Below are 27,770 nucleotides of genomic sequence, written 5' to 3' on the forward strand. Positions count from 1 at the left end.
TCTGAGATGTTGCATGGGAAGGGTTGAGACTTCAAAATGTGTGAACACAGACACACCCAAGGAGCTCTCTCAGGTAACAAAGCCTTTCCTCTACACAGTCACTTCTCCGAGATCTAACGCGGCTCACCTGCCACACTGGTGAACGCCTTCTTAAAGCAGAGAGAGAGGAAGAGGCAGGACCACAAGAAAAAGCAAGGGAAGTCATCTTTAGAGGCCAAAGGTTATATAAAACATAATAAAATACAACTGTTTCCTTTAAAATTTTTAATGGCCAGGAAATGGTATAGAATAACTGCCAAGTCACATAAATTAACTTTTTTGTTAACGTTTGTGATCCCGGAAAGAACACTCTATCGGTCGATGCAAACTGCACAGGAGCTTCATCCGTCGTCGTCTGGGCGCGTGACTGAGTGTGGGCCATGGACCCATCTTTACATGGTCCAGAAAAACAGACGGCTGCCATGTCTGGCAGGCTTCAGATCACCTTCTACCTCAGGGTTGGGCTCTGGTCTTGGTCTTGAGTGATAGGGGTTCTCTGGTAAAGGTCGATCTGTTTTCACTTTGGTGACCTGTGAGAGGCGAAGAGGAAAGAGGCATGTTAGATGAACGTTGGGTGGAGCAGTTGTGACCATAAACCCACCTCCCAATGTTTCCTCTGCTCCTGCTGCCCCAACAACCCTCTTCTTTGAAGCCCGGCAAATCACATTTAGACTCAGTTAACCCTTGAATAAACATTTAAGAAAGCCTACTTTGTGTCATTCCAGGTGGTAGAAGTTAGAGATACAAAAGGGAACAAGATACACACTGTCCTCCAGGGTCTCACAGCCTAGTGAGGGAGCCAGACAAGAAATCGACTTCTTATCGGAATTATCGTAACTGAGACATGAACTGAGTGCTGGGAGAACAAAGACTCTGCCCATCTAACCCCTCCCGAAGGCCAGGGGCTGAGACTGTTTCTGAGGGTGTGACATTTAGCTTGAAGAACTTAAAGGATGAGCAGGAGCCAGCTGGAAGATTAGGGAGGGAAAGACATTGCAAGTAAACAAACAGTAGTAGGAAGACAGAGAGGCACGTCTTTAGAATGGCTGAGGCAAAGGCTGCCTGAATGGCGGAGGGAGATGAAGCACCCAACCAGGCATGAGGCTGAGCACATTATTCCATCTCATTCTCACACTCCTCGGAGGTCATTTGACAGAGCTTCACTGGGGCTACCGAGGAAAGGGCAAGACCTAGTTCTCAAAGCCAGATCTGCCCAGGTCAAAGCCTATGCTTTTAAATAATATGCTGCACTGGAAGGCAGGGGCCAGGCGATGAAGGGTACTGAACGATATGCAGAGTGTCTGAGTTTTCACCTGAGGGTAACAGGTGCCAACAAAGCAGGGAAGTAACTCAAACACATCTGCAAGCTGGAAGGTGTAGAAGCTGGGCTGGAGAGGGACACGACCAAGTCTGGAGAGCTGAGCCAACAGGCCAGGCAAGATGGTGAGCTGCGGTACCAAGGAGAGAGATGGAAGGTGTTTACACCCACGTTATCCCCTGATGGCCACAAAAATCTCCATCAGAAACCCAGCAGAAATTATTCTCATTTTAAACATGAGGAAACAGGCCCAGAGAAGTGGAAAGACACAAGCCATAATTATTAACAGTCTAGTTATCTAGTGGTCTGAACTCTAAGCTGCTCCATGTAGTATGACCAGATTAGTCTTCCCATATGTACAAACTCAAAAACCATTTACTGTGAATGGAGCTTTCATGTACACAATCACACAATTATTACTGTAAGCGCCCTATGAGGCATTATTATCTTTAGTTCACAGATGAGGACCGCGGAGGTTGACCTGTCTGAGATAAAGATCCACGGTAAACGTCAGAGCTGGAGCCCAAACCCAAGTTTTCTGACTCAAGTCCAGAGTAGTTTTTTGTTTGCTTTTACAACAGTGGTCTCATCTCTCTGCTATACTTAGAGATCACTAATGGTTCCTCATTGCTTGATAGAGTAATTCCAAAGGACCCCAGCTGGTATCTGAAGCTCCTTTAAGGAACTGAAGATAGCTATGAAACAAATCTAGAAAAATGGGGTTTCTCAAACTCAAAGTAATAAAAAGCCCCCTTTAAAAGACAAATTACTGTGGAAAGAACAATAAAACAACTTCCTCTTCTGCACCACACTCAGAGAAAAAGAACAGAAGCATGTGCTCAACCTAACTGCTAGGCAAACGACCCTGCGCAGCCCACTTCACCTGCGCCTCCCAGCTCTAAAGTGAGGCTATTAGCTCCCAGGTTACTAGGATAATAGACACAAGGTGCCTGACGTTCAGCAGGTGCTCCATACGTTTTTCTCAATAGTAGTATTAGCAGGATGATGGAGTTATGGGTGAGAGAACGCAATTCTGCCTAGGAGAGTCAGAAACCTCAAAGAACTTGACATCTCAGCTGAGACTAGACGAGTGAGCAGGAATTCACCAGCGGAACGCAGAAGAGAGGGCAATCCAGTGGGAACAGAACGAGGAAGTGAATGATGCTAAAATACAGGCTGTATCCAGCTGATAGCACCTTCCTAGAAAGAGACTGGATGCTAGAAAGAGTTAAACAACAATACTTTATTTTACAGGTTTTTAAAAATGTTAATACAAAGATTCAGGAATAAATATGCTTTCTTAACAGCACAATTTGTTAACTCTCCTTTCATGAGAGACAGAAATGAGAAAAGGTAGTTTTAATTGTTAAATGCATAAGTTCCACCACTTTCCAATTTAGAAGTATCAACTATTTAAAATAATTTGTTTAGTACAGCAAAAGAAGGTATCTGAAGTTAAGACAATCAAGGCAGATACAAAAAACATTGCTAAGCCGTTTATCTACTTATGACACCAAGCTTAAGACCCAACTATGCACAGATACTATACACAAAGGGAAGGGAACAAAGGTTAATTGTGGACCATGTGCCAAGTACTAGGCTGAAGAGTTCCACAGATTATCTGGCTTCATCCTCACAGAAAACTAGGGATTAATCCTGCACTCATTTTGCAGATGTGCTGGGATAGGAAATAGTAAGCACTTTGCTCAGGATTCCATAGCAATTAACTAGTGGAAGCAAGATTCAAATCTCCGATCTCTCTCCATTCAAAACCTGAGTTTTCTCCTCCATGCCTTGCTGCCTATGCTGTCCCAGAGGGAATGGTGGGTGACGAGGCTCAAGAAGCAGGGATGGGTCAGATCATAAAAGGCCTTATATGCCGTGATATGGAGAGGATGCTTTATCCTGTAAACAATGGGGAGCCCCTGAAAGGTTTTTAAAAACAAAGTGGTATTTGATCTATATTCCACACAGATCACGCCTATAGTGAAGATGTAATTATATCCTAAATTCTTTGATTTCAGAAGATGCACTGCCTTCTAAAATCCAAACTGATCCCCACCCCCCTCCCAGAAATTCATGTAGCCTGGGTTAAGAACTCCTGTCCAAGAAGTGGGGACAGTGAGAGCATTAAAAAATATTCCAGGAGATGCTGATCTATAGGAACTACTGACTGTATAAAGGAAGAAAGGGTTTGAAGTGAAGAAAAAAGACATTGAGGTTTCTGACTCTGATGTTTCAACAGATGGTGGTGTCACAACTGAGATAGGATATACAGGAGAAAGAGTATGAAAACACACTTTGTAAACTACAGGCATGTACTCTTATCTTATGCATATTCCTGAAAAACCTGGCACAACTCTGATCCTATTTCCCACTGAATTCCACAATAACCTCAATGTTTCACCAACAGTGTCCCCTAATATTTTGCTATCCTCATCTACTCTCTTCTCTCCTTTTTGTGTGTGTGAGGAAGATTGTCGCTGAGTTAACGTCTGTGCCAATCTTCCTCTATTTTACGTGGGACACCGCCACAGCATGGCTTGACCAGCAGTGCTAGATCTGTGCCTGGGATCCAAATCTGCAAACCCCAGGCCACCGAAGCAGAGCGCGTGAACTTAACCACTACACCACCAGGCCAGCCCCCTCCCTTCTGTTCTTCTATTAGCTAATTAACCAAAAGCAAATCTGCACATGCTGAAAGATCTACTTAAAAGAATATTTCTATTAAATAAATTCCCTTCTGGATTGTGTACAATTACTCTCTAATTAACCTGTTTGGTAAGTGTGGATTTCTCACATCATCCTGTACTCATAGAAGACCCTTTTCTGCCACCGCCTGCCTTTACCCACCCTTAGTGAGAGAGGCAGACCACCAGCAGGAAGCCTCTGTTACCTTTGACAGCTCCCCCAGGTCAGGCCGCACCCAGCCCAGCTTGTCCAGCACGCACTCGTCAAACTTGGCCTGCTGCTTGCGGCAGTGACGGAAGAGCTGCAGGCTGGAGTAGTCGATGCAGGTCCAGTACTCGGTGAAGGGCTCCGCACAGTGCAGCTTTATCTGCCTGGAAAAGTGGGTGAGGTTAGGGTAGCTCTGTGCAAAACAGCAAAAACCAGACAAAATGTGGGAAAAACAGGTACAGACCTCAAACACACAGCCCTGTTTTCTGAAAGGTGTGGGAGAAAATACTCTTATCTCACTTACAAGACAACCTGGACATCCTCAGGTTGAGAACCAATAAGTAAATCAAGATTTCTGAGAAGTAAGACCTAATTTCTTTAAGTAACACAAATAAATGAAAAGAAATGCCAAAAGATGGTGGTCTAAGGTGCATTCATTTTACTCAGAGGAGAACTCCTCACTTGGGCCCTATTCTTTCCCTTAGATCCAATTCTAAAGATTATCAGCGTAGCAAATTGAGAAGAGAAGGAGGCATAATCAGAGATGGGCATGCTGACGGAAGTCAGAGATGACAGACAATGGCAAAGGAGGAGACAGAATTATAAAAAGCAAACACACAAACTAACAAGCAGATGATCCTGGGGTCATTCAGTGGAGAGGCAAACCGCCCTACACTCCTCAAAGCTAAAGGTCCTCGGCCTATTAACGTAATCAGCAAAAGAGAGACTAATCCTTGTCATTAAAGTTAAATTATATTTGGTCCTCTCTTAAGAAGCAAGGTAGGATATAATTCATTTTGTGACCACCAAAAATGGTTAAAGAAATAGTAGCTTTTGTGTATAAAAAGGATAAACCTCAATTATTTTGCAAAATACCTTCTCTTACCATTCAACCTTGCTAGTAATCAAATACACGCAAATTCAAGCAAGAATACCATTATTTTATCTAAAAGCCTTATCTGAGGCAGTGGAAGAAATGCAGAGCACCTCCACCCCGCAAAGGAATAATAATTATGAAGTGCTTGTTGTCATACTCCAAGAATCTAGCTACACTCAACACAGGAATCTTATTTAACCTGCCTCAGGAAGAACCTCAGAGAGGTGGAAGGAAATACTCAGCGAAAATCTGCTTTCCATTCCTGCTCGGTTCCTCTCCTGGGAGGCAACCAATGTTACCAGCTTCTTATATACGTTCCCAGGTATTCCGAGTATAACCCTGGGGGTGGTGGGGTGTGCAACATGAAGAAGGACTATCAACGCCCTTGGGAACTTTTCTGAATCCCCTCTAGCCTCACTGAGCTGGATTTCCATGGTACAAAATTGCACCAACCTAACCTCCACTGGAGAATCACTCTGGTAGTGACCTACCACCTCCAATGGGAGTTTTGTGTTCCTCCATTGTGCTGCAGCACAAGACGGGCTGTAACGCACAACTCTAGTACTTAGTCTGTTCTGGAGCCTGTTACCCTGGCACCCACACCCAATGGACCATTATCTACTAACACCTACAAGGAGGAACGGCAGCAATGGGAAACTCCTCTCCTCGAGGCAGTGAGGCACCTGGGGAGCTTGTGAAATCCAAACATTTCCCACTTAAACATTCCACCTCTGGGCCAAAGGAGAAAGGCTTTGCCAAAGTTCTCTTAGAAAAGGAAAAATCTTACAAACACACATTCAACCGTGTTAACCATCAAATCAACACAAATTCAAGCAAGAATAAAATACCATTCTGTACCTGTCAAATATTTAAATAATATGCAATGCTGGTGAGGTATTCCAAGATATAGTGCTGAGGACAGCATAAACTGACCCAACTTCAAAAATATGGTGACTACGGTTCAAGAGCCATAAATAATGTTCAAAGCCTTTTATGGAATAATCTCACTGCGGGGAAGTTTACGCCAAGGAATTAAAAAATGAAAAAGATCTACAGACAAAAGTAATCACTGCAGATTTATCCAAAACTGGAATCAACAAGGATGTTTAATAACAGGAATTGGTCGGGTACATTATGGCTGGTTTATCTACTGATGGAATGTTACATAGCCATTAAAAATGATGATCATAAAGACAATACAGCAACTTGAAAGAATGTTCCCAAAAGTTCCAAGAGAAAAATGAATACACACTACAACTTAAACCACAAAAATATCCTTGCATGTGGACAAAGACAGAAGCAAGAAAGAAGGAAAGCAGCTATTATGTGAAGGAATTTGATTTTTTCCTCTAACGTCATTGTAGTGGACATCTGTGCGTTTTACCCAGTCAGCAATTATTTCCCATTCTTCCGTAACATCCTTCTAATTCTCCTTTGGGGAACAACCCCTCCCTCTCTTTCATCAATGTGGTTTAGATGAATCTAAGTCTACTCCCACTTCAGGCCTGACCAATCACAGCATTTTATCTCCCAAAACACAACTGATTCAAAGATATGTATATGAAATCACCCAGCCAGGCCAATCACACTCAGTCCAGGGCCCTCTGCTCACACTCCTGGAGAACTGGCACTCTTGCTCTAGGTCTGCTAAGTAAGGAGCATAGCAGCTTGGAGCAGCTGGTGGCCGTTTGTGCTACAGCAAGGAAAGAGTCTCTGAAAATGAGTTCGACCGAAAGAAGCAGAACTAAGAGACGGGGGAGAAAAGGAGAGGCAAAAAGACACCGAGTGGTTATGAAATTATTTACACCCTTGAATCCAGCCCTGCCTGTTGCCAGGCCTATTTCTGGACTTTACAGTTACATGAGCCAATTCGCTTCAAGTTGAGTCTCTGTCCCTTTTAAAAGAGTTCTGACTAATGTGGTTGTTAAACCATTTTTCTACAATTTGGATTTCTTCACTCACAGTATCAAGCATAGTGGCCTACCTAAAAGCTTAACTCTGAACATACTTTTCCTTCCATCCTAATTGTGTGTTCTACAGTAATGATAATGGTAACAATCTACTGAATACCTGCTAGCAAGCACTGTGCTGAGTTGTTTCTATGTGCCTTTTCAAACTTTTCATAACAATCCTATATAAATAAGATAGGTATTATTCTATAATTTGGAAATTGAGATTCACAGAGATTAAAGAACTTGCCAACCAGTAAAAACAAATAGAAATAAATATTTTTTGTGTGCTTATTTTCGTCTATCTGATTTCAAAGCATTGCATTTCTCACTAAAATTAGTCATGAAAATTATCCTTCCATTTAATTAGTAGGATGTTCACCAAGATACATATAGCTTAATGTTTCAACCAAACAGGCATTGATGTGAAAAGATTTTTACCTAAAGAAGTCCAGAGCACACTTGTTGACAAGCTTGCCTTCCTCTAAACACCGCCTCGGGTCTTTCTCTTCCCAGCGGCAGAGCATGAACTCCTTGTTGGGCTTATCACACTGAGCTCCATAGTGATGGGCAGCGGCTTTCAGCACAGAAGAACTGACCTTCACCTGCGGAAAGGAACAATGGGAGAAAGACCACAGATTTGTGACCAGGACATCACTTCCCAACTTCACCCCATGCTGGTCAAAACAGAGGAAACACAAAGGGAGCACTGTTCTGACTTCGCCAAGAAAATTAAAGACAGGGACTGCCACAATAATCCTTCAGGGTCTACAGTGCTTGAGAGATCACATGTGTGAGTTTCTACACCTTCTTAGGTTGACACGACTATCTCCATCTCAGACACAAGGGAACCGCAGCCCTAATAGAATCCTTAGATCTTTATGCCGGAGACAGTGGAGCTCTGGAGGGAGATGGAGGCTTCTGGGATGTAAGGGGAGGAACCCACTCTGGGGAGCTTAGAGGAGTCTCCCTCCAAGAAAAGAGTCATAGTAGAAAGAAAGAATCCCCAGAAGACTACAGATTCACAGAAGATGAGAGACTGGAAGGGATCAGTAAGAACATCTGTCCAGCAAGTTATTACTGATAATGAAGTACTAAAATCTGTGAATTTTTTAAACTGTAGAGTATATTCAAGGTAGCCATCCTTGTAACTATCTTAGTCTCACTCACTTGTATTCCAGTACATTTTCTTGAGAAACACAATGTAGTTACAGCTGGCTCACAAGGAACGGCACACCGTCCAGGGCCTGTCTTATAGCTGCTGATGCAAGGGTCCTGCCGGCCTCTTTCTGGATCAACCTTTCCAGGGCCAATGCCAAAATGTTTCAATTCTGTAACTTATCAGAACATTTTGTTGTCTGGAAGGACCATCCTCATTATTCTTCCTTTTCAAAATCGTCTCGGCTATCTTCCAGATGAACACCCCTCCCCTCCAATAATCTGCATCGGAATTGCATTGTTCAGTTATATATTAAATTAGAAGGGAACAGGTACTTTTATAATATTGGGTCTCTGCTCAAATTTTACTTCCTCAGAGTTTTTCCCTAATCATCTTATATAAGCGAGCATCAGTGGTCAGTCTACGTGTGACCACTAGAACACAGGCTCCAAGAGGGCAGGGATTTTGTTTTCAACAGAGATCCAACACTGTAAAGACGTCAATTCTTCCCAAACTAAACCATAATTACTTGTAATGTTTACTAGGCTCACCAAGCACCCAAAATAGTGTTTGCACAAGTATCTGCTGAGCACTCACTCTGTGCAGGTACTGGGGATGTAACAGTCACAAGAGAGGAGAGAATTAGCCTTCTCATTCAGAACACAGTAGTTTCCCCATTTATTCAGCTCATTCTTAGGTCCTTCGGTTAAAATCATAGTTTCCTTCATATAGGAACCTGGCACATTTCTTGTTTGTTCCTCGGTATTGTAACATTTTTGACACTATCTAATAGGATATTTTCTCTATTCGATTTCAAATTGGCTACTGCTCATTTGTACGCGGGATCTTCTCTCTAGTCGTCATACTGAACTCTTGTCAGTTCTGATACAAAACTCGAGAGGATCAACTTCCACTTACAAATAAAAATTGCCTCTCTCCCTTTCTAATATCTACATAATTTTTTCTTCTTTTTCTCTTTTCCTATCTTATTGCTCCGACCAAAACCTCCAGGATAACACAGATGAACAGTGATGGTAGTGGGCATCCTTGCCTTTTTCTAAACTTTAAAGCACAATTTGGTATGGTATTTGCTCTAGGTGTCTGGGATATAGTTGTTTGGATATTCCTCATTAAGAAAGTTTCTTTCTAATCCTAATTGGTTTTGTTTTACTGTTGTTGTTTTCCACTGTTGTTCTGGAAAGACTGAAATTTTCAGGTTTCTTTTTCATTAATCTATAAATGTAATGTAGAGCATTAACAAATTTTCTAAAACTGACCCATTGTATCTAGAATAAAATCTAGTCTGTCATAGTGTATGATGCTTTAAGATACCACTGGATTTGATTTGCAAATATTTTATTAAGGATTTCTATGTAAGAATAATTTTATAATTATTACTTTTATAATAAAAATTTTATAGTTTTGTTTTTTATGACTTTCACACAGCTTAGGTAATTATTAATATGATAAAAGGCAAGGAAAGATGAAGAGAATAATTCATCTACACACTACAGGATGAGGAGAATAAACTCTTATAATTATCAAAGCAAAGGTGAACTTCCGATGTAAGTGGAATTTGCCATGACAATTCTAATAAATTTGTTTTAAAAAATCTGTAAAATTTTGTATTACAGTTTTTGATAATAAGAGTTTATGTAGGTTGAGTGGTACACACTTGCTATATTACGTATAGAGAGCTAAGAGAAGAAAAATCAGGACTCGATCTTTTTCTAAAGCTTAATATATTTTAAAAATTAAGTTAGCTGTATTTACTTCCTTGTCAAATGCCTTAGAACATCTTCAAGTAGCTGACTGAATTACCCAAAGGCCTTCAGAGCTATCACGCCCCAAAAGTGCCTACGGCATTCTTTGCTTCACTTTCCTACAAATGTAAAGGTCTTATCAAAACGTAAGTAGACCCATGTTGTTAAGCACGTCAAATATGCTTACCACAGGGAAACAAAGGATGAGAACCACTCACTGATTCTGTTTCCCGAGGGAAAGGAGAGACGTGCTCAAGATGACAGCACGTCAGTGACAGCCAGAGAACTGGAATCCAGCGACTGTGACCTCCAGTCAAGCCCCTACCCATCACATCCCCACCACTGAGGAGGCAAAGAACTTCAGATGGCACCATCGGCCCTCACCTGCCTCTTCACTGAGGCTGATGAATCCCAGCAGAAACAACAGCCTTTCACAGCTGCTCACCGCGAATACCCTCTCAGATTCATTCCGTTCCCTTTGTCTCAAAGAACACAGAATTTCAACGTCCTTCCTCATTTATCCTCACAACAGCCTCAGTGCCCAGCAGGTTTAGACAGTCTGCAGGTGGGAGAGGCGGGCAGAAAAAGTCTTACAATCCACAACCAATCTTCCAGTCTGTTCTCTCTCCCTTAAACCATGTCCGCACCTCTTATTTTAGTACTTAATTTACACCACAACTTATAGTTTACTTAATTTATGTAAAATGAAGGATGATGGTACTTATTTGATAGAACCGTTATGAGGATTAAATGAGTTAATACATATAAAACTATTAAGAACAGTGGCTAGCACACAGAAAGCACATCAGAAATATGAGCTATTATTTTTACTCAAAATTGTCCATGTGTACAGGAGTTTCCAACCCAAAGCTTCCGAATTTTTCCACAGGGAGGTGTCATAATTCAAAAGTCAGTGCGGTCCAAAATATGTCTAAATGCCTCTCAGACCTGCTCCTTCTGGGTTCCCCAGCCCTACCATCAAGCTGCAAATCTGACAGATTCCTCAACCTTTCTTGCCTCTGATATCCAACTCGTTGCTAAGTCTGATCAATTCTAGATAAATCTGTTCTTTCCTCTCTGGAGGCACAGTCATCGATTATGCTGGGGTCCTTAACATCTTCCTCAATTATTTCAACAGCCACCAAGACTAGTCTCCGTGCTTTTCTTTTCCTCTCTTCAGTCCATTGTTCACAGAGCTGCTGGAGTGATCCTCCTAAGAGACAATTCTTATTCCACTCTATTAAAACAAATTAGCAAGAAAACCTTTGAAGGATTTAGCCTTAACAGCGGAATAAAGCCTAGACTTCCTAAGGGGTATTCAAAGCCTTTTGGATCCAAACTCTTTCCAGCCTTCTCACCCACAACCCTTCAAAAAGGGACTATCTCCTGTTCTCCCAAAAGACGGAATCATGTTCCCAGAACCCACTTTTGGCCTCCTGTATTTTCCCATTTCCTTACCTTTGCTCAGATTCTACTCTTGCTTGCAAAGTTCTTCCTTCCATCTCTGCCTATAAATGCCATTCGTCAAATGCCACGTACCAAGTCTCACATTATGCCCAAGAAGTGCTTTCTCTGTTCCCTTTGTAGCCTCAGAGAATTATACAGCTGGAATCACTTCATCTTGCAAATAAAATAACTGTGTCTGCAAATGCGAGGAGTGACTAATCAAGGTTAACCAAGTAGTTAGGCCTAGAACTTAAACCCAACTTCAAATCCCACTCTCTTTTCTTAAGCCATGTCTGCCCCTCTTCCATAGCATCTAATCATACTCTGTCTTGCATTTTAGTTATTTATGTAATTATCTGTTTCTCAATTCAACTACGTGAACCCTCAGGGCAAATTTATTCCAGATATTGAAGACTTGCGGGAGGTAGAATCTCAGATGTTTGCTGAACCAAATTAAAGTTCCAATGAAAAAGACAGCAACTCAAGACTAACCCAGCTTCACAGCTTCACAGTGGGGCAAACAACAAAAGACTGACTGTTGGCAGCACCCCCCACATCTTAGTAAACAGCACTATATTATAAAGTCCCTGAACACAGCTAAGAATGTCATCTGAGGAAAATAAGACTTGCTATTCTCACAGGCATCTAAGAAGATTAAGTGAAGTTATGTAGGTAAAACCACACAGTGCCTGGGATATCACTTCTGGCACAGTTTTTAGTCTTGCCCTCCTTCTCCTCCAATGTAGCCTGATCTTTCTACAACCCAGTCCTGCCATGACACTCCACTGCCTTAAAATCTTCCAGCTCTTCCCACCACATCACTTACAGGATAAAGTCTGACCTTGTGGAATGTGCTTCCCAGTCCTGTCTCCACCTTCCCGCCGACACTAGAGTCATGTCAAACAGCACTTTCTCTCTAAACACAAAAGGTTCTGCTAAGCCTTCTCACTCTTGGGCTTTTGAGCGTAATACAGTAGTGTAAAAGCATGGGTTTTAAACTCAGACCTGGGTTCACATTCCAGCTCTGTCACTTACTAGTGATGCGACCTTGGGCAAATCACTTCTACTCTCAGGACCTGTTTCCTTATCTATAACACGGAGAGACCAATCATATCCTTCCTCATACTGGTGCTGGCAGGATTCGATGAATTAATGCATGTAAAGTAATTAGCATCCCGTCTGACATCTAGAAAAGGCTTGACCATGTTTGCTATAATTACTATTATCCTGTCTTTACTTCACTTCTCACAGCATTAACTACACTGTACTGTAACTGCTTCTTTATATGTCTGTCTCCCCATTAGATTATAAGCTCTATGAGGGCAAAAACTATTATCTTTTATTTTCCAGTGTATGTGCATATGGTCATTATTCAAATGCTCTCTCTTGAATAAATGAATGCTTTAAATGTCCTATTACCAAACACCTTCCCAGGGCTGTTAGCAATGTCGCTCTCCAATACCATCTCCTTTTTCTGCGGTTTCCTAGCTCCACTCTAACGTACTCTGCGCCAACGATGCTACTTTAAGGTGAGTGTCTCTCTCCCTCGACTGTGAGCACCCGAGGTTGCATACTCACTTCGTAGGGAGGTCTGAGTATTAAGTGACATCAAGTAAGTAAAGCGGCCCTGGTTGGTGCTTAATAAAAAGTACTATTATTCACGTAAAGGAGAAGCAGATCGCTGTGGGGGAGGGGAAAAGGAGAAGAGAGTTCTCTAGAGCCACTGCAGGATGGGGTGGGGGTGAGGCGATTCCCGGAGCTGAGGAGGGGGAGTCTGGTGGTCGACCTGTGTATATGCTGGGGGGCATAGGTGGGGTGGGGGTCCAGGGCCCAGGGTCCGCTGAGTCGAAGCACGGCTGGGCCCAGGCCCAGGAAGCTGCAGCCTTATGCCCCGCTTGCCTGTTCTCCGGACGAGCCTCACCTCCTGGACTTTCAGATCCTCCAGAGTGGGCAGCTCCACTATCCCCGGCATGACGGCTGTAGCCCAGACCCCGAGGAGCCGCCCGCAGCCGCGTCTCCCCCGTCTCCTTGAACTCCCCTTTCGACCGCCTTGGGCTGCCTACCGCCTGCGCATGCGCAGCCGGCGGCACGCAGGCGCACTGCTCCACCCAACCGCGAGACGCGAAGTGTGCGCGAGGCCGGGAAGACAGCTGGGCTCTGGGGGCGGGGCTTCGCGTCAGCTCCGCCCATCCCGCTGGTTGTCATGGTGAGGGGGGACACACTGAGACTCCGGGATCGCAACAGCTGAAGCTTGAGGCGGGCGCCATGGAGTACACGGGGAGCCAATATATTGGGGAGTATGTGGATGGGAGGTAAGGCCTCATTTGATTCACTGTGTCTTGAACGTCTGTGACTGGAAAAAGACGGTAGTCTTTTTGCCTTTGCAAAGGGCCTTGTGCCAGACACTTTCACAAACTTTATCCCTTTTAAACTGGGACAACCCTTTCAGGTGGGATTGTTTATTGCCATCTTACAGTTCAGGAAAATCAGACCCAGAGAAGTAAAGTTACTTCCTCAAGGACACATACCTCATAAGTGGCAGAGCTGAGAAACATTTATTCCTTATAGGTATTTGTGTGTGTGTGTGTGTTTGCTATCTGCCAGTTTTAGATATGGGAATAAGAATATTAAAAAATGTCAAGATCTTTGCTTTCGTGGAGCTTTTAGTCTAGTTGGTGTATTGCTAATAAACAAATAAATGAGAAGATAATTTCAAATTGTAGCTTTGCCTGAATCTTCCCCTCTTCACAGCAACACTATGAAAGAGATACCATCATCCCCATTTTACAGATGGGAAAAGCGAGGCTCAGAGTAATTACATACCTTGCCAAGAGTCACCGAGTTGACATTTGGCAGAGCAGGGATCAATACCCAGGTCTGACCTCACAGACCATGAGCTTTCTACTACAGAGCTGTGCTGCTGGGCTCCTACAGAGGATGCATCCAGTTGGGACAGTCCTTGAAAGCTTCATGGAGGAGATAATATTTGAAATGGGCCCTGAAGGTTGGGTGGGATTTAGGTGGGTGGAGATGCAAGATGAAGAATCTTTCTAGACAGAGGGAACTAAAGAGCAATAGTTCAGGGGGCTTGTAAGGGGAAGAGCAGGCAGTTTAGTTTGGCTGGAGTGTAGGCTGTGTCTAGAGAGCGGTGGCAGACGATAGAAAGATGGGTCTGTGCTCTGATGTAGAGAGATTTGAATACGGTGCACAGTTCTCTGGGCAGAAGGAGCCAGTGATAGATCCGTGGTAGGGCTGGGCATTAGGAAATCTAATTTATTTTATCCTGGTGTCCCTCCTCATAGTGCATATGTCTGGTAGGCACTCAGTACATTTTGACGGAATGATTTAATAAGAGAACAAACGAATGAATGAATGAATAATATTTGAGGTATGGTAATCATATCCTCATTATGGATTGAAATCTTCATTATAGAGTAGTTCTCTTCGTTCTTTTGAACTTACTTTGAATTTGGAATGAAGGCTTTTCACCTTGAATGAATAAAAGGAAAATGAAAGTGAAAACGAGGGAGAGGACGGGAGGAAAGGAAACAGGGAGGGAGGGAGGCAGAGTGGAGATGGGGAGACCAGGTCAGAGCCCATCGCAGGTGTCCCAGTAAGAGGCAGCAGGACCCTGGGCCAAGGCAGAGGCAGTGGAGCTGCAGGAAAGAGAAAAATTTCGGAGAAGTTTGGGGATTTCATTACCAGGACTTGGCAACTGATTGGCTCCTGGTCCCACTCAGAGACTGCTTTCAGTCCCCGCCCAGTGCCCAGCTCCAGGCTTCGACCTGGAGGATTCTGATACCATTCATGGAAACTGAGAACTCGGAGGAGGGGCTCCTTTGGAGGAGGAGAGGATGCGTTCCATTTTGGGTGAGCTGGAGATTTCTGTAGAAGGTCTGAGCAATCAAGTCTAGTTTGCAGTTTGAAAAAAGGGGCCTGGGTCGAATCTCAAAGAAGGGTTTAGTTGGAGACTGTGCTTAGAAATGATAGATGTCATCTCAGGCAAAGAGGTGGAGGGAAGAAGGAGAAGAGGAGTTCTGTCTCCTCCCACGTCTTCAGCAGAATAAGAGCAAAACAGTCCGTGAGCTCTTACTAATGTGCCAGGCATTCTGCTATTGTTTCATGGCCATTATTTCATTCAATTGTCTCAACAACTTTGGGGGATGGGGTGTTGTCATTATCCCCATTTTACAGATGAGGAACTCAGGCTCAGAGAGGTGAAGGAGCTTACCCAAGGTCACACAGGCACAGAGAGGTGGAGCCAGATCTGGACTCCAGGTTTGCATCTCTCAAAAGATGTGCCTTAACCACAGTGCTCCCCTGCTTGGGGCCTGTGCCACAGTGGCATCTTCTGTCATCCATTCAGTCAGTTCACTGGCCCTTCTGTTTCCTTCATTCCTTACTCAGTAGATGTTGACGGAGCACCTGTTTAAGAAGAGACATGATTCTAAGAGCGGAAGATTCCAAGGTCTTCCTCTCAAGAGGCTTTGATTAAATAGGGGAGATGAGGTATACAGTTCAATGCAAGGCAGAAAGTGCTCACATCCACCAGAGGTACCAACAAAAGCCTAAAGAATTCCAGGGTTGGGAGTGGTGGCTTCCAGCTAGTGGGGAATAATGGAGACGGAATGAAGGAAGGAAGGAAGGAATGAAAGCACATTTTGTAAGCACTCACTATATGTCAGGCCCTTCACTGGAAAACCGTTATACGTTATCTGAGTTCATCTTGAGCATTAATCTCAGACATTTCACACACAAAGTAAGTGCTTGAGCTGGGGGTCCCTGCCCTGTGCTCTGGAGGGGCCTGTCTTCCGCCTGCACGGCGCTTACCACACATTACATAACTCCTTAACTGTGTCCCCCACTAGCCTGTGGGCTCCCTCGAGGGCAGGGACTGCTTCTGCCTTGATCACTGTTGCGTCCTTGTTGTATCCAGCAGAACAGACTCGGCACATGTAGCAGTACTGGTATATCATGGGTGCTCTGTAAATATCTGTTGGAAAAAAAGAAGGAAGGATGGAAAGAAGAAAGGATTAGAAAGAAAGGAAGGAAGGAAAACAGACAAACAGAGGTTTAGGAAAGTCTCCAAGATGATACATCTAGGAAATGGTGAAGTAGGATTTAACCCATGTCTCCTGTCAAAATTTCACGCTTTTCCAAGTTTCCTCCTTGTGGTATAAAGGGCAGGGCTGGGCTAGTCACAGGGGACAGGGAAGGTGCAGAACCAGCTTCCAGGAAACCTGGGCCTGGTCTCTTTGCAGTGCTTACTGTGTGGCTTTGGACTCATCCCTCCCCTCTCTGGGCCTACCCGGGGTGTTTCCTGGGGCAGCATGAACTCCAGGCTGGCCTCTAGGTGGGCGGGGGAGGACAAACAGACCAAACTCTGCCCCACCCCCCCACCTTCAACAACACAGACCCTCTAATTTTTGAGCTTTCGAGGGAAACAAAACAAAAATTTTGTTTTTGAATAGAATATTGCTGGGACAGTAACCTCCGAGGACCCTGAGGATGAGGTTCCTGCGCCTGCCTCTGATCCTCCGGCCACCGCGCCGTGCAGGGCTCAGTGGTTTCCCTGTGTCCTTACAGGATGGAGGGCAAAGCTGAATACATCCTCCCAACCGAAACAAGATACGTCGGGGAAATGAAGGACGGCATGTTTCACGGCCAAGGAACCCTGTACTTTCCCAGCGGGAGCCAATTCGATGCCGTTTGGGAAAACGGATTGGTCGTAAAGGTGATCAGCCTGGGGAGGGGAGCTGCAGAGGGTGCGGCCTGGGACAAGAAGAGCCACGCCTCACGGACCCCCTGCTCTCCCTGTCTGGTGCCTTCTTCTCTCCTCTGCTCCCTCTCCCAGGGCTCTGGATCTCTTGCCTCTCTCCCTCTAGAGAGGCTGTGATGACTGTGAATCCTGTTATGCCACTAACAAACTGTGTGACCTTGGGCCCATGACTTTCCCTTTCTGAGACTTGTGTTTCTTGTCTGCCAACTGGGGACTATAGTTGTATTAGTTTCATATTGCTGCTGTAACAAATGACTATAAACTCAGTCCCTTAAAGCAACAGAAACTTATTATCTTACAGTCCTGGAAGTCAGAAGTCTAAAAGAGGTCAGCAGTGCTGCATTCCTTCTGGAAGCTTTATGGGAGAATGCATTTCCTGGCCTTTTCCAGCTTCCAGAAGCTGCCTGCTTTCCTTGGCTTGTGGCCATGCATCACTCCGACCTCTGCTTCCGTCGTCGCATCTCCTTCTCTCCCTCTGCTTTTGTCATCACTTAGTCTTCCATCACTGTGACCCTCTGGCTTCCCTCTTACAGGGACCCTTGTGCTTACATTGGGCCCACCCAGATAATGCAGGATAATCTCCTGTTTCAAGATCCTTAACTTAATCATATCTTCAAAGTCCCTTTTGCCGTGTAAGGTTAACTTATTCAGAGGTTCCAGTGATTAGATGTGGACATCTTTGGGGGACCATTATTCAGCCTGCCACAATAGTGCTAGGCACCTCCTAGGATGGTTGTGAGAGTAAATGAGGCAATACACATGAGCACTTTGCTCAGTACCTGGCACACAGTAGGCACTCAATAAGTGTTCACTCTTAGTATTACTGCTGCCACCACCACTGCTGTCATGGTAAGTCATCTAATCCAAGGGTCCTTAACCTGGGATTTGTGGAGCATCAACAGAATTCAGGGAACCAGTGAAACCTCTTGATTTATATACAAAAGTTGCCGTGTAGAGGGGACTCTATTTGTCTCTGGGGAAAGATCTACAGCTCTCATCAGATTCACTAAGGCTGTGTATGAGGGACAGCTCATGACCTAAAAAAGGTGAAGAAACATTCTTTGTTCTATAGCTTGGAAAATCTAAGCCCCAGGAAAGGGAAGTGACTTACCCAAGGTCACACGGTGAATTCATAGTGTTGGAATTTCCACCCATGTTTCCTGATGCCCAGGCCAATGTGAAGTCCACATCCTGGAGCTTCCATCAGTGTTAAAGCAGCAAAAGCAGAAGGTAGGTGTTTGGACAAAGGGCTGTGACTGATGCCTTTGACCTTTTTTAGCTGTGATAATAATAAAAGAATAATAATAACATTTATTGAGTGCTTACTATACGCCAGGTACTATGCTAAATGCTTTACACGTATTATCTCATTGAATCAACCCTATTAAATATATAACATTATTATCCAATTCCACAAATGAGGAAACCAAGGGTAGGTATCTCCCCAAGGTCACACAGTGAGTTGCCATATTTTGAGTGCCAAGCCCAGAGCTCAGCGCTTTATAGCCATTCCTTCTAATCGTCATAGCCATAATAATTGTGATAGTTAGCACTTCTTTTCTGAGGCAATGAGAAAGCCACCTCTTTCCTTGACATCTGTGCTTCTTGGCAAAAGGGCTTCCTCAGACCCATGTGCGTGCTGCCTGTCTTCCAGGGCGAGTACACCTTCTCGGATGGGCTGCAGTATGACGCTGAGTTCTGGCATTATTGTGACAGCTACGATCGGAGGTTTTACACTGAGATCTGCCACGGCTTGAAGCCTGCAGGTACCCAAAACCCTACCTTTCCTTCACACCTCTCTGTGCCTCAGTTTCTGTTCTGCAAAATGGGACAATAACGTCATCTACCTCACAAGTCCGTTGTAAATAAGAATACTTCTAAAGTGTTTACAACAGTGTCTTGCGCACACAGCAGGTACACGGTACATCTCAGCGGTTGTCACTCGTAGTACCAACTGTGACACTGAAATTGACCAACTCTGAAGGCGCGATGCTCTGCGTTTCAGGTGCTGAGTGAGGCTCTCTATAATCCCTGTCTCATAGAATCTCCAGGTGGCCCTGCCATGTCTGCCTTCTTAGTCTCATGTCATAGAGGAAGAAGCTGAGGCCACAGTCCCAACACATTTCCCAGGGGCAGAACTCACGTTGAAGCCCAAGTCTTCCTTTCTGAGGTCCCCTCTGTCATGCTACCTTCCTGCAAAAGTCGTGTTCCATTAAGGAGGGTTACATTTGGGCCTAGAGCCTTGATTCAGAGTCTGGATTCAGAGAGCGACAACTGAAGGAGCTCATCTGTGTTTCTGAGAATCATGTGAAGTCAGCTGAACCTCGAGAGCATAGTCTTTTGCACAGCTGAGACAATAGATCCAAAATGACAGATGGGAAAGTGACTTTGCAAACTGTCAAAATAAACCCTAATTTATGGGATAATGCAGGGTGGTTGGCAGAGCAAGGAGCCAGAAGGTCTGGGTTTGAGTCCTAGCGCTCCCTGTCGATAGTGGGATGAGCCTGGGCAAGTCAACATCTGTGAGGACAGAAACCTCCAGAAAGCACCCAGGGTTGGAGTCAGCAGACCTGAGCTCAAACCCTGGCTTTGCGGCCTTGGATCAGTTACTCGACGAGGTGAGCCTTCTCCTCTTCCTTTTTCTCCTTTGCCGGCTCTTCCTCCCAGCAGTTATTAGTTCTGGGCTTCTCCAGGGCTCTCTGGCTTTAGGTGCTCTTCTGTTCTCATTCTGTACCCTCTCCCTAAACAAGTTGATTTACTTCTAATCCTTCATTTACCATCAACTTCCAAACTGAAGTCAAAATCCCCAAGCCTCAGATTCCTGCCTCCAGCTTCTTCCGTACCCATATTTGGTTGTCCCTCAACTGGTCTGCACTGAATTCATTACCTTCCCCCCCAGCGCACCCTGCCCAGTGACTGCTCCCTGAGAGACTGTCACTCCCGTCCACTTAGGTTAGCCTGATCCTGCCGTCTGCTTCCCCCGTGTGCAATCTCCAGTCCTGTGAACTCTGCCTCTTAAATACATTCATTCATTAGTGCATTAGGCAGTTGTTTACTGAGCACCCCCATGTGCCAAGCCGGGTTTCCTTCATCCTCTCCGCCACCGCCCTGTTCGAGACCTCCATCCTCTCCCCTCGATTCTCTGGTCTCCTGAGATCCACGCTTCATCCCCCTCTAGGCTGTTCTCCACTCTATGGTCGCTTCCATCCCCTACACACACACACACACACACACACACACACACACACACACACACACACAGCGCGCGCGCGCGCGCGCGCGCTCTTCAGTGCCTCCTCACTATCCTGAAGATAAGGTTCCAAATTCTTGAAACAACTTGCATTCTCTGGCTCCTGCTGATGTCCCCTGCCTCTTACCCACCCTTCTCAGATTTTCTTCTCCTCCCTTGCCATGCTTGCTTTCTCTCTGTTCCTTGAAGAGAGCGGATCTTTCCTGCCATTCCCTCTGCCTGGAATGCTCTAACCCTCTCTCTGCCTCCAATAACTCCTTCCCATCCTTCAGGTCTCGGCTGAATGTCCCTTTTTCTGGGACCCCCATCCCTGAATTCCAACCAAGGTCTCCCTCTCACAGAGCAGCAAGATTCTCTATCATGAGAGCTCAGTATCTCTCTTCCTGAGCCAACTGTGAGCTCCTTGAGGGCACGGGCTCTGTCTCACTCACCGCTGTGTCCCCAGTGCCTAGCACATTGCCTGCCACATAGTAGGTGCTCAATAAGCAGAGGCAATAATATTGACATCGCAGTGGGAGGTGACGGGGTGCACTTAGGGAAGTTAAGGCAGCGACATGAATGAACGTTTCCTGTGCACCGACTCTGTGTCAGAGACTGGCTGGGCCCCGGAGGACTGAAGGCTGAGAGGACACAGTCTCTGCTTTCAAAGAGCTGCCACTCTAGATACCACTTGTAAATGGCTTGAAAATGGCTCCTCCTGGGTTAGTGATGATGGGGCCTGGACTTTGTTGTGGGCTCTTCACCCCAACTGAGGCCTGTAGGCAAAGAGCCCGGGCCTCAGGCCTTCTGCTCTCACACAGCGTCTGGTTTTGCCACAGCTAGGCCTCTGCCAGTCTCGAAGGCAGTGTGGCGACCTGCAGCCTTCCCTTCTCGTCCAGAGACTCCCAGCAGAGCAGCTTCATCCTAAGTGCCCACCTCCTGCCCAAGTCAGTCAGCACTTTGCGGCTCAACAGCCGCCTCTCAGCCTCGGGGGGCTGGCGTGATAGGGCAGGGTGAGGGTTAAGGCTGCCCCTTCTCCACTCTGAGCATCTGTGAGTGGGCATCGGCATGAGCCTTCAGCGAGGGAATGGCTCTAAAGCGTCTGGCATGGAGTAAGCACTTGGAAACTGTTGGGCAGGAGTATACCTAGTTGTCATCGTTAACCGACATAAGGGCACCCACTGTGTGCAGGGCCCTGAGCTGTGAGCATCCAGCCCTCAGTCAGAGGATGGGGAATTACAGGAGGCACAACTCAGACGGAACCTGAGAAGTTGTTTATTCCAACCTTGTACCCTGTATTCAGGCCCCAGAATTCCAACATAAATGGTCCACCAGCTCCTCTTTCTGTCCTGGTGGTTCCAATGTCCCCAGTCCTGGGGGTGGTGCCCAGGCCCACTCCTCCCCAGACATTGGCCTCTTAGCATATAGGTTACAGTGCTGGGTATCTAGCTGCATCCTACCTGCATAACCTTGGGCAAATTACTTGACCTCTCTGAGTCTCAGTTTTCTTATCTATAAAACAAGGCCACAGGGTTGCTGTGAGAATTAAGTGAAATAGTAGGGGTTGAGCACTTAGCAGCAGGCCTGGCCCATAATAAGCACTCAGTAAACGGCAGCTATATGGTCGTTTGGTGAGAGTCGAAGTTCTCCATTCCCTGACCCTTGCCCCCGGACCCATTTCTTTCCTCTTGTTCTTCTTATGTGTGCGTCGCTCCACAAGTTTTCCTGTGTGAGGCACGATGTCTCTTGCCTCTGGCCCTTGCCCGCACCTTGAGCGCCATCCTTGTCCTGGACATGCCTTTCTATCCACATGCCCGCTCTGATGCGTCCTCAGGGTCTGTCTGTCTCCAGAACCTGTGCCCTAGTCATGGTGTCCCTAGAAATGGAGGATGGGGTCAAGGAAGAAGACAGGGGTCTAGTCCCCAAGACTCTGCTCACAGAGCCGTTCTCAGGAAGCCCCTTGGGGGCTCTGCTCCTGCTGCCCCTGCTCTGCGTCCCGCATAGGAGTGTTTAGTCCAGCAGTGACGCCAGATGTTCGCATGAGCAACCAGCCAAAAGTGGGCTTTAGGGAGAACTGGGTTTGGATTGGACCTTGAGGCCGAGTTAATTATCCTTTATGTCCTTTCAAGGTATCTCTCAACTCACCAATATGGATCCTCCTAGAAAAATCCCCAAAGGCTGTTATGATTGTGGGGACGGCTTCTATGACCCGGTCACGAGGATAGTCAAGGACTATAAGAATCGCTTCCTGAGAAATGCAGGTATGGTTATTCTGACACCTGTGGCACATGTTTTCTCTTCTCTTGTCCACATACGGGTTTGTGCATATATCTCACATACATGTATACATTTGGTGAGAAAGACGCTTTCGCTGATAAAGGACAAATGTTGATTATCTGAATGTTTCACTGTTTGGAATTCTTGTAGCTAACAAGTCTATACATCATCACAGAGTGAGGTAAAGGACATTAGTGGTCTGACTGTGACAGCACATAGGTGTAGTACTGAAAGGATTACAGTACCAATCTTTGCATGCTTCCCTTCAACTAGTATTTAATGAATACCTACTGTATGCCAGACACTATGCTTGGTGTGGCTCCAAAGCAGGGCAAAGCTAGACACAAACCTCTGTCCTTGTGGAGCTTCTGTTTTGACAGGTAGCAGACAAATGCTATTAACAGTTGATTATATCATGGAATCAGCACAATGAAAGAGAAAATCGTGGCCCTACATGGGAAGGGGAAGTAAAATATGAGGGTCCCAGAGAGGTGGGAGTGATGCTGTGGGAACACAAAGAAGGGGCACCAAATCCAGAATTGGAGATTTAGGGAAGGCTTCAGGAAGGAAACTACAGCCAAGCTGAGACCTGAAGAATACTTGGTAGTTGACCGCACGGCACGGGCAGAGGTTTTCCAGCCAGCTAGAGGTGAATGATGCCGTGTGGTCCAAGAAGGCTGGCTGGCCCCTCAGCAAGGGGAGAACCTCAGTTTGGTGAGTGAACACAAGCTGATCAGACTGAGAAGGACTGACTTACAGAGACCAAGCTGGCAGGAGGCCATTGCGGTGCTGGACTAAGAGCAAAGGGAGTGTGGTGGAATCTTGGAGCCGAGGCACCCCTAACCCATGGGTGCTCCTGGAGGAAAATGGCAAGTGCTCCATGCCAAGTCCCCTGGTGGTTTTCTTTACTGACTTCCCATTTTCCACCAACAGAGTGTACCACGTAAAACACTAATTCTGCTGGATGTTAATAGGCTCACCAGGAAGTTTCTTGATCAAATAAGCAAAGGAGATACTGAGTTAAACGTTTTATTTACTGAAGGGCCTTTAATATGCTAATATACCTTATACTTTTCCTTCCCAACACTTATTTCAACTGTAATTATATAGTCATTTGTGTAATTAATTGCTTAATTCCATCTCTCCCACCAGACTGTAAGATCCCGGTGAACCCCCAGATAGGGACTCTATCTGTCTTGTCTCCACTTGTATCAGTCAGAGTCTAGTTAGAAAAACAGAAAGAATTAAATATCAGGAAATCAGTTAAATAGGTATTGGCGAACTGAAAAAGCAAGAGGACAACATTGAGGAACAGAGAGAGTAACTGCAGGAAGCAGCTACCACCTCAAGAACTCAGGGGAAAGCAAGAGATTGGGTGATCAGAACCTAGAAGGTCCATAGAGGGACCCCCCAGGAGCTGCAACCCGGACCTCTGGAGGTGGCACTGCCCAGTGGAGCCTCTGGAGAGAGATAACCGAAGCTGATTCTAGGAGCGTGGAAAAAACTGGAAACTGGAAGTGACATGCCATTGCTGAGGTGACGCTGACATGAGCAGCAAGCAAAACAGAGAAGACTGTGTCCCCTCTCCCTCTGTCTGCCTTGCAGCAACTAGCTGAGGGCCAGCTGCCAGAGTAGGATCGTCATCCTATACTCCCAGTTCCAGCATCGCAAAGAGGGTGGAGAAATGTAAGCATGGAGCCGAGAGTCCCTAGCTTCGTAGCTGGCACAGTCCACCCCTTTCTGGCTCCACATCTTCTCTACGACGCCCCCTTCTATACTACAAACATAACACATTCATGCCTTTTTGTATAACAAGTTACACCTGTCCTTCATACTGATACGAAGGTGCTCTCACCTTCTCCTCCAAGAGGGGAGATGTAAAGCCCGATAGACACTGTATCCGTCTTTGAGTGGTGTTAGTCCTTGACAGTGTCAACGCAAAACAACCTATAACCGTTCTACAGATAAGAGAAATAAGATGAGTTTTACTTGAGCCAGAGTGAGGACTGTAACCTTGGAAGGCCTTTTCCCGAAAAGAAGAAAGTGTTCTGGAGAAGCATGGTTTTTAGTACTGTCTTCTATCTTTTTAGAACAAAGAGCATACATTAAACACACCCAGGATACATTTTCATCAAAGTTTCAAAGAGGTATTCAGTTACAAATTAGCAGGTCAACATGACCCTGATGTCGGGACAGGGACTAATATGGGTGTTACCAGTAGGGCTACCAATATGACGTAGGAGGGGACGTCTGCATTCTTACCTTGAGAGTGCATTCTTTATTTTAATGGTTAAAACAGGTGTACAATGTATGTTTGATAGGCCAATGTATGTTTGATAAGTCAGGCTTTTTAGTTCAAGTCAAATCAGTTTTGAACCCCAATACTTACCCCGTATACCTCAGCATGTGAAAATCTCTTGTCAACAGTCCTGCCTAAATAGTCTGTAACCTATGAGCGACTACCAATAATCCTTCTATAAAATAATAATGGGAAAAGAGGAAATAAAAGAAATTAGTTAATAAAAACAAAAATGTAGATAGATGATGTAGATGCAGCTATACATACGTGTACAAGCAAGGAAGAACAATTGTGTTACTGCTACAGTGCTTTCTGTAAGGTCGTGAGGCAGTAGGTCATATTTAGAAATTCTTTCTTCCATATCCATTCCATGTTCCCTTTGCTTTCATCCTGCACTTCAACTGGTCTGGGCTTGGTGGAGTTTTTTACATTTTTTTTTTTAAAGGAAGATTAGCCCTGAGCTAACATCTGCCACCAATCCTCCTCTTTTTTTTTTTTTTTTTTTTTGGTTTTTTTTTTTGGAGGAAGATTAGCCCTCAGCTAACTACTGCCAGTCCTCCTCTTTTTGCTGAGGAAGCCTGGCTCTGAGCCAACATCCATACCCATCTTCCTCTAGTCTATACGTGGGATGCCTACCACAGCATGACTGCCAAGCAGTGCCATGTCCGCACCCGGGATCCGAACCAGCGAACCCCGGGCTGCCGAGAAGCGGAACGTGCGAACTCAACCGCTGCGCCACCGGGCCGGCCCCAATCCTCCTCTTTTTTTGCTGAGGAAGACTGGCCCTGAGCTAACATTGGTACCCATCTTCCCCTACTTTATATGTGGGACGCCTGCCACCGCATGGCTTGACAAGCAGTTCCTAGGTCCATACCGGGGATCCAAACCAGCGAACACTGGGCTGCTGAAGCAGAACATGCAAACTTAACCACTGCACCACCAGGCTGGCCCCTGGTCTGCTTTTTTACCTGGTAGGGCAACCCAAACCCTCGTTCTTGAAGGGTCTGAATCCTTACTGGTCCTGACTTCTTGTTTGTTGGTTGGTTTCATTTTTCATTCACTTGTCCCATTGGCAGTGGAAGTACTAAGAGGTGCCCTAGAGAAACCCCGGGTTCCAGATAGCTTCCCCTTTCCCCCACTGCACAGCAGCAACCCAGTTTCACCCTGGCACTCCGGGTCAGTCACTCCAGCCATTACATATTTGCCCTCTTTGCCTGTAGTTTTGGTGGCACAAGGAGCCAAAACGGCCAGGTGTCTGTTTCAACTTCCAATTCAATTGAACCATCATTGTATCACCTGGTGGGACCATTTCTCCTTGACAACTAAGACCTTTGGACCAGAAAAATTCAGAGTTACAGCAAAGGAAGCAAAAATTTTGCTTAAAAACTGGCACACTGCTGTAGTGCCATCACCAAGCACAGGCCCAGGCCCGTAGTAGGTGCCCGTTAAGTATATATGAAAGAAAAAAATTAAGGAGTGAGTGTATACTGTGGGTCTCTGCCAGGGAGATATTTGTATCATCTCTCAAACCTGTTTGACCACAAGATTAGCTGGGAGATGGGGCAGCAGGGAGCATTTTTATGGAGCTGGGGTTCCATGGAGCATATTTTGGGGAATTCTTTATTAGTATAGTCTTTCTTCAGTTGTGGTCGATGCAACAGATTCATTTTCAGCTTTTTAGATTTGAATTGTATTCCAGTCTTGCCTCACTGAGATGACGTCCTGGTCCCCTGGAGATTCACAGCCCAGTGGGGAAAATAGACACAGAAACATATAGTCACAAAATAAAGTGATGGGGGCCCTGGTGCGGGGAGGCCCTGGAGGATGAGGGGGATGGGGGGGGGAACTGATCACCTGGCTGGAATGGAGGGTGTCAGTCAGGAAAAGGGTCCGAGAACTGATGGGTCTTAAAGAATGAAGAGGAGTTTCATAACAGAAATGCTGGGGAAGGGTATTCCAGGCAGAGGGTACAGTATGTGCAAAGACACGGAAGATGAAAAAGCTTGGTATGACTGGGAGATCAGAAATTATGGTTCCCAGAATCCTGTGGGTAAAAGCCATGCTCGATGATGAAGTTTAAAATGCATCCCGGGGATGAATAGGTGGAGCACAGAGGATTTTTAGGGCAGTGAAATTACTCTGTATGATGCTATAACGGTGGATGTATGTCCCTATACATTTGTCCAAACCCACGGAATGCTCAACAACAGGAGTGAACCTTAATGTAAACTGTGGACTTTGGCTGATTGTGACGTGTTGGTGTGCGTTCATCAATTGTAACATGTCTCACTGTCGTGGGGAATTTTGATAAAGCCAGGGGCTGTGCATGTGTAGGGGCGGGGGTTATATGGGAAATCTCTATGCTTTCCTCTCAGTTTTGTTGTGAGCCTAAAACTGCTCTAAAAAAATAAAGTGTTTAAATATGCATCATGGGAAGGGAAGGCCATTCTTAGGAAGTTTGGAGAAGGACAGACACTAATGATTGTTTGGTGAACAAATATTTATTGACTGCTCGCTATGGGTCTGGCTTTGTGTTAGGATAAAGGTGATAGCAGTGTCATCGACTCTTCTCTTGTGGAGCAGGAGAAACTGACAGTAAAATGGATCGTAGCAATGTGGAGTTGCTGTAAGAGAACCTAGGAGGGGTACCTAACCCTAGAGTCAGCAGGCCAGGGAGCTTTCCTGGAAAAATCAAGATCTAATGTGAAACCTAAATAAGAGCCAACAAGCGCAGCAG

The 27,770-nt window shown here is 45.4% G+C and overlaps 2 protein-coding genes across 3 annotated transcripts in view; one reads left to right on the forward strand and one right to left on the reverse strand.

Moving 5' to 3' along the window:
- Positions 1-249: 249 nt before the first annotated feature.
- Positions 250-13,523, reverse strand: NDUFA8 (NADH:ubiquinone oxidoreductase subunit A8). Its single transcript, XM_008526989.2, has 4 exons — positions 13,371-13,523; positions 7,523-7,686; positions 4,254-4,419; positions 250-569 (listed from the first exon to the last, which is right to left on the reverse strand). Exons 1-4 carry the CDS (start codon positions 13,419-13,421, stop codon positions 432-434), a joined length of 519 nt encoding a protein of 172 aa, XP_008525211.1. The 5' UTR covers positions 13,422-13,523; the 3' UTR covers positions 250-431.
- A 37-nt stretch (positions 13,524-13,560) lies between these two features.
- Positions 13,561-27,770, forward strand: part of MORN5 (MORN repeat containing 5) — a 33,038-nt gene continuing 18,828 nt past the window's right edge. The window contains exons 1-4 of one of the 2 annotated variants that reach the window (XM_008526976.2): positions 13,561-13,761; positions 17,036-17,183; positions 18,883-18,994; positions 22,587-22,718. In XM_008526976.2, the coding sequence (XP_008525198.1) occupies positions 13,715-13,761; positions 17,036-17,183; positions 18,883-18,994; positions 22,587-22,718 (439 nt within the window). In that variant the 5' untranslated portion in view covers positions 13,561-13,714. Of the gene's footprint in view, positions 13,762-17,035; positions 17,184-18,882; positions 18,995-22,586; positions 22,719-27,770 lie in introns of those variants that run through there. The other variant, XM_070597057.1, reaches the window with a different exon arrangement.

This window comes from Equus przewalskii, chromosome 26 (assembly GCF_037783145.1).
Source record: "Equus przewalskii isolate Varuska chromosome 26, EquPr2, whole genome shotgun sequence".
Lineage (NCBI taxonomy): Eukaryota > Metazoa > Chordata > Mammalia > Perissodactyla > Equidae > Equus > Equus przewalskii.

Excerpts from the sequence above, each read along its gene's own strand:
- NDUFA8 (XM_008526989.2), bottom strand. The coding sequence starts at position 13,421 with ATGCCGGGGATAGTGGAGCTGCCCACTCTGGAGGATCTGAAAGTCCAG. Across the intron at positions 7,687-13,370 it reads AGGATCTGAAAGTCCAGGAG|GTGAAGGTCAGTTCTTCTGT; the intron begins GTGAGGCTCGTC and ends TCCTTTCCGCAG. Across the intron at positions 4,420-7,522 it reads TGTGCTCTGGACTTCTTTAG|GCAGATAAAGCTGCACTGTG; the intron begins GTAAAAATCTTT and ends CCACTTTTCCAG.